General features: G+C 40.6%; 1 protein-coding gene across 6 annotated transcripts in view; it reads right to left on the bottom strand.

Annotated features, from left to right (window-relative positions):
- The window catches only part of USP37 (ubiquitin specific peptidase 37), a 110672-nt gene that overhangs the window by 13476 nt on the left and 82519 nt on the right, over positions 1–14677 (bottom strand). For all 6 annotated transcript variants that reach the window (XM_074399024.1, XM_074399023.1, XM_039469893.2 and 3 more), the window contains 3 exons: positions 13338–13479; positions 10007–10262; positions 4368–4534 (listed from right to left, as the gene is read on the bottom strand). In XM_074399024.1, coding sequence (XP_074255125.1) covers positions 4368–4534; positions 10007–10262; positions 13338–13479 — 565 coding nt within the window. The remainder of the gene's footprint in view (positions 1–4367; positions 4535–10006; positions 10263–13337; positions 13480–14677) is intronic.

Below are 14677 nucleotides of genomic sequence, written 5' to 3'. Positions count from 1 at the left end.
GCTACTCAGGAGGCTAAGGCAGGAGAATCACTTGAACCCAGGAGGTGGATGGAGGTTGCAGTGAGCCAAGATCACACCATTGCACTCCAGCCTGGGTGAAAGAGCAAAAACTCTGTCTCAAATAAACAAAAAGCCTATAAAGTGTCTGGCACACAGTAGGTATTTAGCAAATTTATATCTGATTTATAGCATTTTCCAATTTCCATACTATATAAAAATAAATACTCTCGTTGGCTGGGCGCGGTGGCTCAAGCCTGTAATCCCAGCACTTTGGGAGGCCGAGGCAGGTGGATCACAAGGTCAAGAGATCGAGACCATCGTGGTCAACATGGTGAAACCCCGTCTCTACTAAAAATACAAAAAACTAGCTGGGCATGGTGGTATGTGCCTGTAATCCCAGATACTCAGGAGGCTGAGGCAGGAGAATTGCCTGAACCGGGAGGCGGAGGTTGCAGTGAGCCGAGATCGCGCCATTGCACTGCAGCCTGGGTAACAAGAGCGAAACTCCGTCTCAAAAAAAAAATAATAATAATAATAAATAAATAAATAAATACTCTCACCATGGCCAATTTTAAGTTATGACATGACAGTGAATGCAAAGTTGGGAAGTGTATATATTGGCTCTCCTGAGCTGATTTGGAGAGCCAGCTCTAACATATCACTCACCTTAAGTCTATAACAGATGGCAAGATGAACATTTCCACAGATATTATTCATAGGTTTCTATTTTTTTTTTTTTTTTCTGAGATGGAGTGTCACCCTGTCACCCAGGCTGGAGTGCAAAGGTACAATCTTGGCCCACTGCAATCTCCAATCTCCACCTCCTGGGTTCAAGCAATTATTTTATACTTAAAAAAATATTTATTTTATACTTTATTCAGAATAAGTCTACTCTGAAACCAAAAGTCAAGACTCGCTTTTAGTTATTAACAGAATGACACAGGTATAACAAACTAAAGACACCTCCTCTTACAACCCTATCCTCACAACTGAGAAGAAGTTTTAATTGAGTCAGCTGATAAGAAACAGTATACATGTCTTTCATCTATGAAAAAAGGAGGTGGTAAATTTTTTCTTTTTATGCACTAAAAATAAATTTTTGCTAAGAAATGAGACCTTAGTCATTTATATTAAAAGTCTTGGCCAGGCACGGTGGCTCACGCCTATAATCCCAGCACTTTGGGAGGCTGAGGCGGGTGGATCACCTGAGGTCAAGGAGTTCGAGACCAACCTGGCCACATGGCAAAACCCTCTCTCTACTAAAATGCAAAGATTAGATGGGCGTGGTTTTGAGTGTCAGTAATCCCAGCTACTCTGGAGGCTGAGGCAAGAGAACTGCTTGAAACCAGGAGGTGGAGGTTGCAGTGAGCCGAGATCTTGCCATTGCACTCCAGCCTGGGCAACAGAGCAAGACTCCATCTCCAAAAAACAAACAAACAAACAAACAAAAAAAAACAGTGGGAGAACCTTTTAAAAATCCAGGTTAAAAGAAGATAGATCTAGATGCCCAGACCACACTCCAGATCAATTATATCAGGGGCAGAACACTCCAGTGTTTTTTAAAGCTCTCCAGTTAATTGGAATGTGCAGTTAAGATTGAGAACTGGCTGGGCACGGTGGCTCACGCCTATAATCCCAGCACTTTGGGAGGCCGAGACGGATGGATCACGAGGTCAAGAGATCGAGACCATCCTGGTCAACAAGGTGAAACCCCGTCTCTACTAAAAATACAAATACTAGCTGGGCACGGTGGCACATGCCTGTACTCCCAGCTACTCGGGAGGCTGAGGCAGGAGAATTGCCTGAACCCAGGAGGCGGAGGTTGCGGTGAGCCGAGACCGCGCCATTGCACTCCAGCCTGGGTAACAAGCGAGAAACTCTGTCTCAAAAAAAAAAAAAGATTGAGAACCACTGGTCTAGAGAAATTAGGTATTTTTTTTCTTTTGAGGCAGAGTCTTGCTCTACTGAGGCTGGAGTGTGGTGGCGTGATCTCAGCTCACTGCAACCTCTTCCTCCTAGGTTCAAGTGATTCTCATGCCTCAGCCTCCCTAGTAGTTGGGATTATAGGAATGCGCCACCACACCTGGCTAATTTTTGTATTTTTAGTAGAGACAGGGTTTCACCATGTTGGCCAGGCTGGTTTTCAACTCCTGACTTCAGGTGATCCATCTGCCTCAGCCTCCCAAAGTGCTGGGATTACAGGTGTGAGCCACATACCCAGCCTAGATTTCTTTTTTTATTCTTTTTTCTTTTTTGAGACAGTTTTGCTCTGTCTCCCAGATTACAGTGCAATGGCATGATCCTGCCTCACTGCAACCTCTGCCTCCTGGGCTCAAGCAGCCACCCAAGTAGCTGGGACTACAGGTGTGCACCATCACATTGGGCTAATTTTTGTATTTTTGGTAGAGATAAGGTTTTGTCATACCGCCCAGGTTGGTCTCAAACTCCTGGACTCAGCAATTTGTCCATCTTAGCCTCCCAAAGTGCTGGGATTATGGGCATGAATTCTATCTGGCCAAATTAGATTTCTTTCTTTTTTTTGAGACAGTCTTGCTCTGTTTCTCACGCTGAAGTGTGGTGGCAAGATCTCGGCTCAATGCAACCTCTGAATCCTGGGTTCAAGCGATTCTTTTGCTTCAGCCTCCCAAACAGCTGGGAATACAGGTGTGTACCAACACGCCTGCTTAATTTTTGTATTTTCAGTAGAGACGGAGTGTCACCATGTTGGCCAGCCTAGTCTAGAACTCCTAGCCTTAAGGGATCCACCTGCCTTGGCCTTCCAAAGTGCTGAGATTACAGGTGTTAGCCATAGCACCCAGCTTAGATTTCTTAATCTGATTATCTGATGAACCCAAACCAGGCCTCAAACTAAACCCACCCATGCATTCTAGGGAGTCTTGGTAAATTTTTACTAAGATGACTTGGATTGCACAGGATCGGATAACTATGAAAAGTCAGACCTGTAAGTTGGATTCTATTAACTATAAATCTGATATTTCAGGTAACTGTAACAGTGGAAATCAAATGGCATAAAGTGAACACTGAAAAATAGGCTACTACATAAAGAAAAGAGAAGAGGCAGCCGGGTGTGGTGGCTCACACCTGTAATCCAAGCACTTTGGAGGCCAAGGCTGCCGTATCATCTGAGGTCGGGAGTTCAAGACCAGCCTGACCAACATGGTGAAATCCTGTCTTAAAAAAAAAAAAAAGAAAGAAAGAAAAAAAGAGAAGAGACTGGGAGTAAACAACTCATGCCTATAATCCCAGCACTTTGGAAGGTTATGGTGGGAGGGCTACTTGAGCCTAGGAGCTTTAGACTAGCCTGGGTAACAGTGAAACCAAACCCTGTCTAAACTAAAAATTAAAAAATTAGCAGAGCATGGTCAGTGCTCCTGTGATCCCATGTACTTGAGAGTCCTAGGCAGGAGGATCGCTTGAGCTCAGGAGGTTGAGGCTACAGTGAGTTACGATCAAGCTACTACCATTCCAGCCTGAGCAACTGAGCAAGATGCTATCTTAAATAAACAGAAAGGCAGATAAATGTTCTAATACCTAAATCTGAAAATTAGATCTTAGATAATATTTCTGATAATTCTATGTTCAAATAATTCATAAAAATTTATATTCTTAGAAACTGACCAAAACAAATACACCTTAAAATATTATGATAAAATCATGGTGGCATACTGGCTATTTCTACAGTTTATAAAATAATGTTGGACTGGGAAATCAGGCATGGTGGCTCATATCTGCAGTCCCAGCACTTTTGGAGGCCAAAGCAGGAGGACTGCTTCAGCCCAGGAGTTCAAAACCAGCCTGGGCAACATAACAAGATCCTGTCTCTAAAAAATTAAAATTAAAAAAGAAAAAAAAAGAAAGAAATTTGGACTAGGAATAATCTATAATATCCCATCCTGGTTTAGTAAGCAACAAATTATAGTTATGAAAGGTAATCAGCAATACATTTTATTTCATTTGTAGTTTTAAAAAAAGAAAAACTACCCATATACCTGTTTCAAACCCAGGTTGCAGTACAGTGGCATGATCTCAGCTCACTGCAACCTCTGCTTCCTGGGTTCAAGAGATTCTCTTGCTGCAGCCTTCCGAATAGCTGGGACTATTAGCCTGGCTAATTTTTGTATTTTTAGTAGAGACAGGTTTTTGCCATGTTGGCTCGGCTGGTCTCCAACACCTGGCCTCAAGTGATCTACCCACCTCAGCCTCCCAAAGCAATGAGATTATAAGCGTGAGCCACCAAGCCCAGCATCAAACAAGACACATAGTAAGCACTCAACATATTACTTACTATTATTCTATTTCTCAGGAAAGATAAGTACAGAGAAAGTAGCAATATAAGTATCTCTTACTTGCTCTTGGAGGCTCTGAGCCAGAGCCTGCTGAAGCTCTTGCTCTTCCCTTTCACGTTCCATATCATACTGCTGAAGCCAATCAACCTCTCCCTGAGATCCTTCTGGAGTTTTGTTTTCTTTATTCTCATCACAGTCTTTAGTTATCTCAGTGAAACTGGCAGGATCTGAGGAAGCAGAACATAATAATTTGGAAAATCCTCTCTAATAAATGGAAAATTCTGAACGAGAGTAACACCTACTGTTCAAAAAGCATACCCTAATTTCATCTATAATTTGCTTAGGACATACAATTTCATCTTACTACATCTATGTCAGGGTTGATCAACCTCAGAGGTATTGACAGTTTGGGTGGGACAAGCTTTTGTGAGGTGAGGTGAGAAGAGTATGTTCTGTGCATTGTAGAATGCACAGTGTAGTGTTTAGTAGTGTTTCTGGCCTCTATCTACTAGATGTCAGTAGCATCCACCCTCTACAGTTGTGATAACCAAAAATGACAGACATTACCGTATGTCCCCTGGAAGGCAAAACTGCTCTTGGTTGAGAACAAATGATCTACAGTAATGGTTCTAAAAGTTAACTGATCATCAGAAACATACTATGTAAAGATGGGGAAGAAAAAAATAGCCACAGGTCAGTGTCACTTGACCAAGGACATAAAGTATTGTTTAGAGTAAATGAAGTAAGAATTAGGCCAAAATGATCAAACTACTATTGAGATTTTCCTTTTTTTTTGTTTTTGAGACAGTGTCTTGCTCTCTCGCCCAGGCTGGAATGCAGTGGCACAATCTTGGCTCACTGCAACCTCTGCCTCCCAGACTAAAGTAATTCTCACGCCTCAGCCACCAAGTAGCTGGGATTACAGGCACACACCATCATGCCCGGCTAATTTTTGTGTTTTAGTAGAGATGGGGTTTCACCACATTGGCGAGGCTGATCTCAACCTCCTGACCTCAGGAGGTCTGCTAGCCTTGGCATCCCATAGTGCTGAGATTACAGGTGTTAGCCACAACGTCGGGCCGATTTTCCCCATTACACTGTATGTTGAACAAGTGTTTTCACATTAATAATCAAACAAGCACTGTATATATTCTAAATCAAAAGAGCTAAGTAAAAAGTAGTAAGTACTGTACAAGTGTATGGCAACATACAGTGAATTTTTAAAACATTCAAACATTCAGGGAGGTAAAAAAAAATTACTCTTTCAATTTTCTTTTTGTTTTTTCTCAATTTCATTTCTCTTCTTCTTCTTCTTTTTTTTTTTTTTTGAGACAGAGTTTCGCTCGTTACCCAGGCTGGAGTGCAATGGCGTGATCTCGGCTCACTGCAACCTCCGCCTCCTGGGTTCAGGCAATTCTCCTGCCTCAGACTCCTGAGTAGCTGGGATTACAGGCGCGCGCAACCATGCCCAGCTAATTTTTTTTTGTATTTTTAGTAGAGACGGGGTTTCACCATGTTGACCAGGATGGCCTCGATCGCTTGACCTTGTGATCCACCTGCCTTGGCCTCCCAAAGTGCTGGGATTACAGGCGTGAGCCACCGTGCCTGGCCTACATAATTTTTCTTAACCAATAATTTTGAGCACTCAAGAGAGAGAAGTACAGATTTCAGGAAGATATCATGGAGACTGAGAAAACAAATAAAACGGTTATTACAGAACTGACTAGTAGCATTTAGTGCCCATTTAAGAGTGTAGTCAGCCAGGCATGGTGGCTTACCTAACATCGGGATTTCAAGACCAGCCTAGCCAACATGGTGAAACCCCATCTTTACTAAAAATACAAAAAATTAGCTGGGTGTGGTGGCGAGTGACTGTAATCCCAGCTACACGGGAGGCTGAGGCAGTAGAATTGTCTGAACCCAGGAGGCGGACACTGCAGTGAGCCAAGGTTGTTCCACTACACTCCAGCCTGAGCAACAAGAGCAAGACTCCGTCTCAAAAAAAAAAAAAGTGTAGTCATGAGTCTGAGGAACATCTACTCAACACAGTTTTGTGATTTTCTTCAGCAGTGTGGGTGCAGGTACGGAAAAAGTAACTAGTTGAGTTGGGAGTCTGGGTTTTGTCAGGCTACTGTGGCAGAAGAAAAGAGGAAGGAGATAAAAGGATAAGAAAATACAGCATGTAGTCTGAGTAAGAAAGGAAGTAATGATAAGAGGGAGGTGTTGAACAGCAAAAAAGAATCAATGAGTTGGCAGTCTTAATAAAAATCAAGTTAAAGTCAGAGGATGACACTAGGTGAGCTGGATGGAAAGAAGGATTAGGGAAGGATATCTGAAACAAAGATTTCAAAGGTGGTACAGTTATTGATGATGAAAAAGTCTAGGGAAGTGGTTTACACACTTCAGTATGCATGAGAATCACTTGGAGGGCCTATCAAAACAGATTGCAAAGCCCCCTATCCAAGGCTTCTCAGTCACTAGACCTGAGGTGGTGCCAAGAATTGGCATTTCCAGCAAGTTCCCAGATTATATTTGTTGATCTAAGTTTACACTTTGGGAAGCAGTGGTCTAGGGTAATGACTTCTATAAGGGGGCAATCAAAATGGGGTAGAAGAAAAGATTTTTGGAATTAAGGTCAGAAACTGAGAAAACAGGCTGCTGAAAGAAAGGGATCATGACACTTCTTCAGACTGTCTTTTCTACTTCAGCTCTCGCCCCAAGCAATCTCCTGTATTACTATAGCCTCACAGACTGATGAAATATCAATTCCTACTTCTAGTCTGAATTTCTTCCCTAAGCTTTCAACTTGTATACTAAAATGCCTATGTAAAATCTCCATTTGCCTGTCTAATTTTTATTCATCCCTAATCCCACCAACTATGTTTTCCTCTTATCAGCAAATGGTACCATCAACTATCCAATTGCTCAGTTCAAAAAAACATGTCTCCCTTTTTTCTTTTTTTCTTGGCACTTTTGTGTTGTTGGTTAGAAAGATCAGCTGGGGCAGGGCGCAGTGGCTCATGCCGATAATCCTAGCATTTTGGGAGGTCGATGCAGGTGATCCCGAGGTTGGGAGTTTGGGACCAGCCTGGTCAACGTGATGAAACCCTGTCTCTACTAGACATACAAAAAATTTAGCCAGGCATGGCGGTGGGTACCTGTAATCCCAGCTTGGGAGGCTGAGGCAGGAGAATCACTTGAACCTGGGAGGCGGAGGTTGCAATGAGCTGAGATTGAGCCACTGCACTCCAGCCTGAGTGACAGAGAAGACTCAGTCCTCCTCCACCCTCCCCCCACCCTCCCTGCAAAAAAAAAAGATTGGCTGGGATGGCTAGATATCTTCTCTCTTCTGGTGATCTCAAGAGTCTTTCCTTCTCAATGTGGTCTCTCCAGCAGGGTAGCCAAGCTTCTTACATATCAGTCTGAATCTCTCATTTTTTTGTTTGAGACAGAGTTTTGCTGTTGTTGCCCAGGCTGAAGTGCAATGGCACGATCTCTGCTCACTGCAACCTCTCCCTGCTGGGTTCAAGTGATTCTCATGCCTCAGCTGCCAAGTAGCTGGGATTACAGGCACGTACCATCACGCCTGGATAATTTTTGTGTTTTAGTAGAGATGGGGTTTTATGACATTGGCCAGACTGCTCTCAAACTCCTGACCTCAGGTGATCCACCCACCTCAGCCTCACAAAGTATTGGGATTACAGGCGTGACCTACCGCATCCGGCCTCCTTTCCAGCCCAAATCTCTTAAGTAAAAGTACATTTTCCTACATAACAATTTTTAAACCTAAGAATATTAACAGTACTTCTATTTATAATTCCAATACATAGCTCACATTCTCATTTCTCCAGTTGTTTCCAAAATATTTTTTGTAGAATTTTTCCTAACCTAAAATACTAAGGTTACTCACTATATTCGGTTGTTAGGTCTCTTTAGTCTTTAGTCAGGGCCAGTTTCTTCTAAAGCCTTCCATTAAGGATTTTTCTAGTGTTCTTTTATGTATAGGCTGTTTTTTCCCCATACCCCAGAGCCTGGAGACTGGGTAGGTTTCTTCTTTATTACCCATTGCCATTTCCAAATACTCTGTCTCCTTTCCTCCTACAAAAACTGTAGCTCTCTTGAAGGGCTGATATCAGACACTGACATATATTACCTCTTCCTATAGCTGTCCCTTTGTTAATATGAGGAAGTTACAGGACTGGGCAAAGAACTGAAAGGGAGAGCAGAAAGCAGGAAACAAATCAGGAAGGGACAAAAACACTAATATTAACCAGTGATATCTAAGGGCAGTAATTATAAATATAACAAGGGGACTGCATAATGATACTTGTATCAAGGAAAAAAAGTAATGCCTGTATATAAAAACCATAATGTTTTTGTTTCCAGTTAAATGGGGATATGCTAACTAATTCTTATTTTACTTGCACACAAAATAATTCAAAATTGAAAAGGTTCCAACTATGAGAATGCAGAAAATAATTTTCTGATATTCTAGCATTCTCTTCACTTTCAAAATCCTATGCTTGGTGTATGTGAAACACATTAGCAATATACAGTTGTTTAGATCTTGGAGCTATCAAGATTTGAACTGGTCATAGGAAGAGACAGTAAAAGGTATCTACCTAAAAATTTCAAAATACCAAAAAAAAAAAAAAAAAAAAAACAACAACCACAACTGGTCATAGGAAGAGACAGTAAAAGGAATCTACCTAAAAATTTCAAAGTACAAGGCAGGAAGGCTCAGCTCTGTTGTACCCACTGAGAGCTTAAGATAACAAAAAATGAATAAATAAAAATTAATTACCAAAAATAGTATAGCATTTTATGTCTAGTCATGTGTTGCATAACGATGGGGATACATTCTGAGAAACTGCATTGTTAAGTGATTTTGTCTTTGTGTGAACATCTTAGAGTATACTTAACACAAGCCTAGATGGTATAGCTGACTATACATCTAGGCTATATGGTATAGCTTATTGCTCCCTAGGCTACAAACCTGTAGAGCATGTTATTGTACTGAGTACTGTAGGTAACTGTAACACAACAGTAAGTAGTTGTATATCAAAATATATCTAAACATAGAAAACGTAATGTTAGGGTGTAAATAATTGAATTATTTACACCCTAACACAATAATTGAATTATTTACACCCTAACACCTAGTGTAAAATTCAGATATAGAAAAATGAAAGAATTCTATGAATTTCTGAAGCAGCAGTGGTTAGAAAAGTACCTCAAAACTGACACAAACATTTATTAAATGCACATAAGAAGGCTAGCTTTACTAGTGATGTATACCTAAAGGGACATGGCATACTTTACCACTAGCATCTGGGTACTAGTCACAATATTTGATTCTCATTTTTTAAAGCTTTTTATAATACAAAATGAAAATGCAATCAGCTCTGTTACACAGATCCACTTTACCTCCCTTTATTTGTTTTTTTCTGAGACGGAGTCTTACTCTATCGCCCAGGCTAGAGTGCAGTGATGTGATCTTGGCTCACTGCAACCTCTGCCTCCCAGGTTCAAGCAATTCTCCTGCCTCAGCCTCCCAAGTAGCTGGGGCTACAATCGCCAGCCACCACACTCAGCTAATTTTTGTATTTATCTCCTGTTATTTGGAGGTCATTTGTCACTATAAAATTTTGAAAGAGTTATGCTTTGTTTAACAGAGGTTTAATCTTCCTTAAACCTACCTAGCTCTGTGATTGTTTTGGGCTTCTCAGTTTCCATAGTATCTGGATTTTCTGGCATTTCCTGAATATCATCTTCTGCAAATCCGGTATCTGGGCTGCTAGTTGGCTTATCATCATCTTCATGACTCAGAGATGGTGAAGCTTCTCTCTTACTTATCTCCAAGACAGCTGCTACAAGTTCTTCTTCACTCATTCTGTCAAATCCTGAGTTTTCCAATTCGGACTTGTCAGGTTCTATTCGACATAATTTTGAATCCTGAAGAAAAGAGTTACTTTTAGAAGAAACCAGAACACCTACAAATATAGCAATCTTAATTAGCATTTAAAGCAGTAACTTTAAAAAAGTTTCCTTTCTTTGCTACTTTGGGTTATTTAACAATCAATAACCAATATATAAATTAAACTTCAAAAATAATAACTACATAAGAAAAATTTTTTAGGCCGGGCGCGGTGGCTCAAGCCTGTAATCCCAGCACTTTGGGAGGCCGAGGCGGGTGGATCACGAGGTCGAGAGATCGAGACCATCCTGGTCAACATGGTGAAACCCCGTCTCTACTAAAGGTGCAAAAAATTAGCTGGGCATGGTGGCGTGTGCCTGTAATCCCAGCTACTTAGGAGGCTGAGGCAGGAGAATTGCCTGAGCCCAGGAGGCGGAGGTTGCGGTGAGCCGAGATCGCGCCATTGCACTCCAGCCTGCGTAACAAGAGTGAAACTCCGTCTCAAAAAAAAAAAAAAAAAAAAAAAGAAAAAATTTTTAAATTGAAATAAGTATAAATTTTGTAAAAATTTGGAAAATACATAAAAATAATAAATTTACTCAAAATAGATTACTCAGAGATAATTAGTCTAAGTATTTTTAATTTATTTTCTTCCAGATATACATATATTATACAGTCACTATTCTATCATTATACCTATTACACCATTATAAATGTTAGCTGGTCTTATTAACCAAGGTGGGTGCATCACTTGAGGTCAGGAGTTTGAGACAAGCCTGGCCAACATGGTGAAACCCCATCTCTACTAAAAATACAAAAATTAGGCCAGGTGCTGTGGCTCCTGCCTGTAATCCCAGCACTTTGGGAGGCTGAGGCAGGCAGATCACTTGAAGTCAGGGATTTGAGACGAGCCTGGCCAACAGGAAGAAAACCCATCTCTACTAAAAATACAAAAAATGGCCGGGCGCGGTGGCTCAAGCCTGTAATCCCAGCACTTTGGGAGGCCGAGGCGGGTGGATCACGACGTCAAGAGATCGAGACCATCGTGGTCAACATGGTGAAACCCCGTCTCTACTAATGGTGCAAAAAAAAAAATTAGCTGAGCATGGTGGCGCATGCCTGTAATCCCAGCTACTCCGGAGGCTGAGGCAGGAGAATTGCCTGAACCCAGGAGGCGGAGGTTGCGGTGAGCCGAGATCGCGCCATTGCACTCCAGCCTGGGTAACAAGAGCAAAACTCCGTCTCAAAAAAAAAAAAAAAAAAAAAAAAAAAAAAAAAAAAAAATTAGCTGGGCGTAGTGGTATGCACCCAGCTACCTGGGAGACAGAAAATCGCCTGAACCCAAGAGGTGAAGGTTGCAGTGAGCTGAGATCCTGCCACTGCCCTCCAGCCTGGGTGAAAAGGCGAGACTCTGTCACAAAAAACAAACAAAATAAAAAAACAAAAATTAGCCAGGCATTGTGGCACACTCCTGTAATTCCAACTACTCAGGAGGCTGAGGCAGGAGGCTGCAGTGAGCCAAGATCCTGCTACTGAACTCCAGCTTAGGCAACAGAGTGAGACTCAGTCTTTACATATTTAAAAAAAAAAAAAAGAAAAAAGAAAAAAAAAAAAAGGGCTGGCTCAGTGGTTCATGCCTGTAATCCCCCAGGCAGGTGAATCACCTGAAGTCAGGACTTTGAGACCATCCTGACCAATATGGTGAAACCCTATCTCTACAGAAATACAAAAATTAGCCAGGCATGGTGGCATGTACCTGTAGTCCTAGCTACTCAGGAAGCTGAGATAGGAGAATTGCTTGAACCTGGGTGGCAGAGGTTGCAGTGAGTCAAGATCTTGCCACTACACTCTAGCTTGGGCAACAGAGCAAGACTCCATCTCAAAAAAAAGATTATGTAAATATTCCAAAATTGTTTTCTGGGAGAATTTTGGACTTTCACTCATTTTTCACTAAAGTTGAGCAACCACAAACTACCTCTGGCTTTAAAGTAAGATAGGAAACAACTCAGAACAAAAATACCTATTAAAATAATTCTGTTATTTAAAAGGGAGGCTTAAAATAAAATACAGTAGCATAAGATAATGCAAACACCTAGAAAAGCTTAGAACTTCAAAGTATTAACTATCCATTTAATTAATCCAATTAATAAATCCATAATTTAAACAATTAGATTACTTGGTTGCTCTATTGATCTAAAATGTTTACTACATTTCTCTTACATAAACAGTTGCTACAGGCTGGGAGCAGTGGCTCATGCCTGTAATACCAGCACTCTGGGAGGCCAAGGTGGGAGGATCACCTGAGCCCAGGAATTTTAGACTAGCCTAGGCAACATAGTAAGACCTTGTCTCTACAAAAAATTTAAAAAATAAGCCAGGCATGATGGTGTGTGCCTATAGTCCCAGCTATCTGGGGAGCTGAGGTAGGAGGATCATTTGAGCCCAGGAGGTCGAGGCTATGGTGAGCTGTGATCACGCCACTGCATTTCAGCCTGGGCAAAAGAGAGATACCCTGTCTTTTTTTTTTTTTTTTTTTTTTTTGAGACGGAGTTTCGCTCTTGTTACCCAGGCTGGAGTGCAATGGCGCGATCTCGGCTCACCGCAGCCTCCGCCTCCTGGGTTCAGGCAGTTCTCCTGTCTCAGCCTCCTGAGTAGCTGGGATTACAGGCACGTGCCACCATGCCCAGCTAATTTTTTGTATTTTTAGTAGAGACGGGGTTTCACTATGTTGACCGGGATGGTCTCGATCTCTCGACCTCGTGATCCACCTGCCTCGGCCTCCCAAAGTGCTGGGATTACAGGCTTGAGCCACCGCGCCCGGCCGATACCCTGTCTTTTAAAAAACAAAAAACAAAAAATTGCTATCAAAATAGAGCAAGTAATTATTTGAGGACCAATATGCAAAAGCAGCTCTGAAGGGCAAAAAAGAAAGTAATTTGTTTAGAACTAATTTCTTGTAAGTCTTGAGCCATCTGTAAACACACTGATTTTTGCAGCCAGAGAAAGTATTTTCTTTAAAACTAATTAGTTTGATGATGGTTATAAAAGACATTTATTTGGACAGTAAGAGCTACACAAATCTTTGTCAGATGTTTTAAGAAAAAATTACTTACTTTTTCTAGGTCTTCCTGCTGCTGTTCACTGCCTGACATTTCACAAAGTCTTTGGCTGAGGGCCACAGAATGTTTTAGCTCATCCTCACTGTCTGAATCAAGGCATAAAGCCAAGGAGCTTTTGGATTTGAAGGTGAATTTCCTGTAATTTAAGGAAAACAAAATATAAATCTGATAAACATTTGTCTTTGTTTTTCTTTTGATTTAAAAATACCAAAACAAATTGCTTTTCCATTATGGAAAATTACTTAACAGAAAAAAAAAAGATATATCAAAAGAGGTATATTTCAGCATTACCTTGCCCCACTCCAAAAGAGCCATGCTTTGAAAACTGGACAACTCTTATGCTAGTACTTATCATGAGTAAACTAATCATGTTGTACCTTTTTCTTTTAATGATCAACCCAAGTGAAATTTGCTATTGTCTTTATAAACTAAGTATGCTACTGAATTCATGCAGGCATAGCAATGAATAAATGTTTTTGACAACAAAGTGCATGAAGACTAATTTGTGATCTTTTAAATTATGATCCATGCACTTTAAAAATAACAGTAACATTCCACTTATCCACTTATCTGTAGGTGAGACTTCTGGCAACTTCTACTTTCCAGAACATAGGGATTCCAAAGTAAGAAAAAAGTCTTCTGAGGAAGGCAGTTCCAAAGCCCATGTACTTAGAGGGACCCTTACTTTCCCAGGAAATGGTATATAAAATGGTGTATCAAGTTCATCAAGAAATGAGAGCTAAGTAATTAGAATAACCACAAGAAAGGCAAAAAAGAACTATAAAGTCATTTAATGTAAAAGCAAACTTTCTTGTAATAAGAGCCTCTGAGGGCAATCATATTGAAACACAGGGCAATAGTTGATACTTAAAATGTTGATTCTAAGTCATTAAGATATCCTTAGTGATTAAATTATCCTTAGGGATTTTATTTAAAAATGTAAAGAACAGTGTGACATATTTTAGAAACATTTTCTTCCAAAATGTTAAAATTTTTTTACAAGAGAAATGTTTAAAAGGCTAAGCTTCAGTTATATAAAAAATCACTTATGTGGAATCCTTTAACGATGTCGGATAAGTAAGGTGTTACTGTGTTGTCTTCTAGGTAAGTTGAAAATAAACTAAAGAAAAAAGTGGTAAAGATCAAAGTACAAGAACTTTCTTTAATGGAGGTTAACATAAATTCATATGCAATACTAAAAATATATATATATAAAATGAAAACTGGAAAATACATTTAACCTAAATGTAAAAACTGAAAATAAACATATAGACTAATGGCACCAAGAAATAAGAAGCCAGAGTGGAAATCAGGAAGATTGCATAGCAATGTAG

The sequence above is a fragment of the Saimiri boliviensis genome, chromosome 5 (genome assembly GCF_048565385.1).
Source record: "Saimiri boliviensis isolate mSaiBol1 chromosome 5, mSaiBol1.pri, whole genome shotgun sequence".
Lineage (NCBI taxonomy): Eukaryota > Metazoa > Chordata > Mammalia > Primates > Cebidae > Saimiri > Saimiri boliviensis.
The sequence above is the reverse complement of the archived record's forward strand: the minus strand, read 5'-3'. Positions and strand labels throughout refer to the sequence as shown.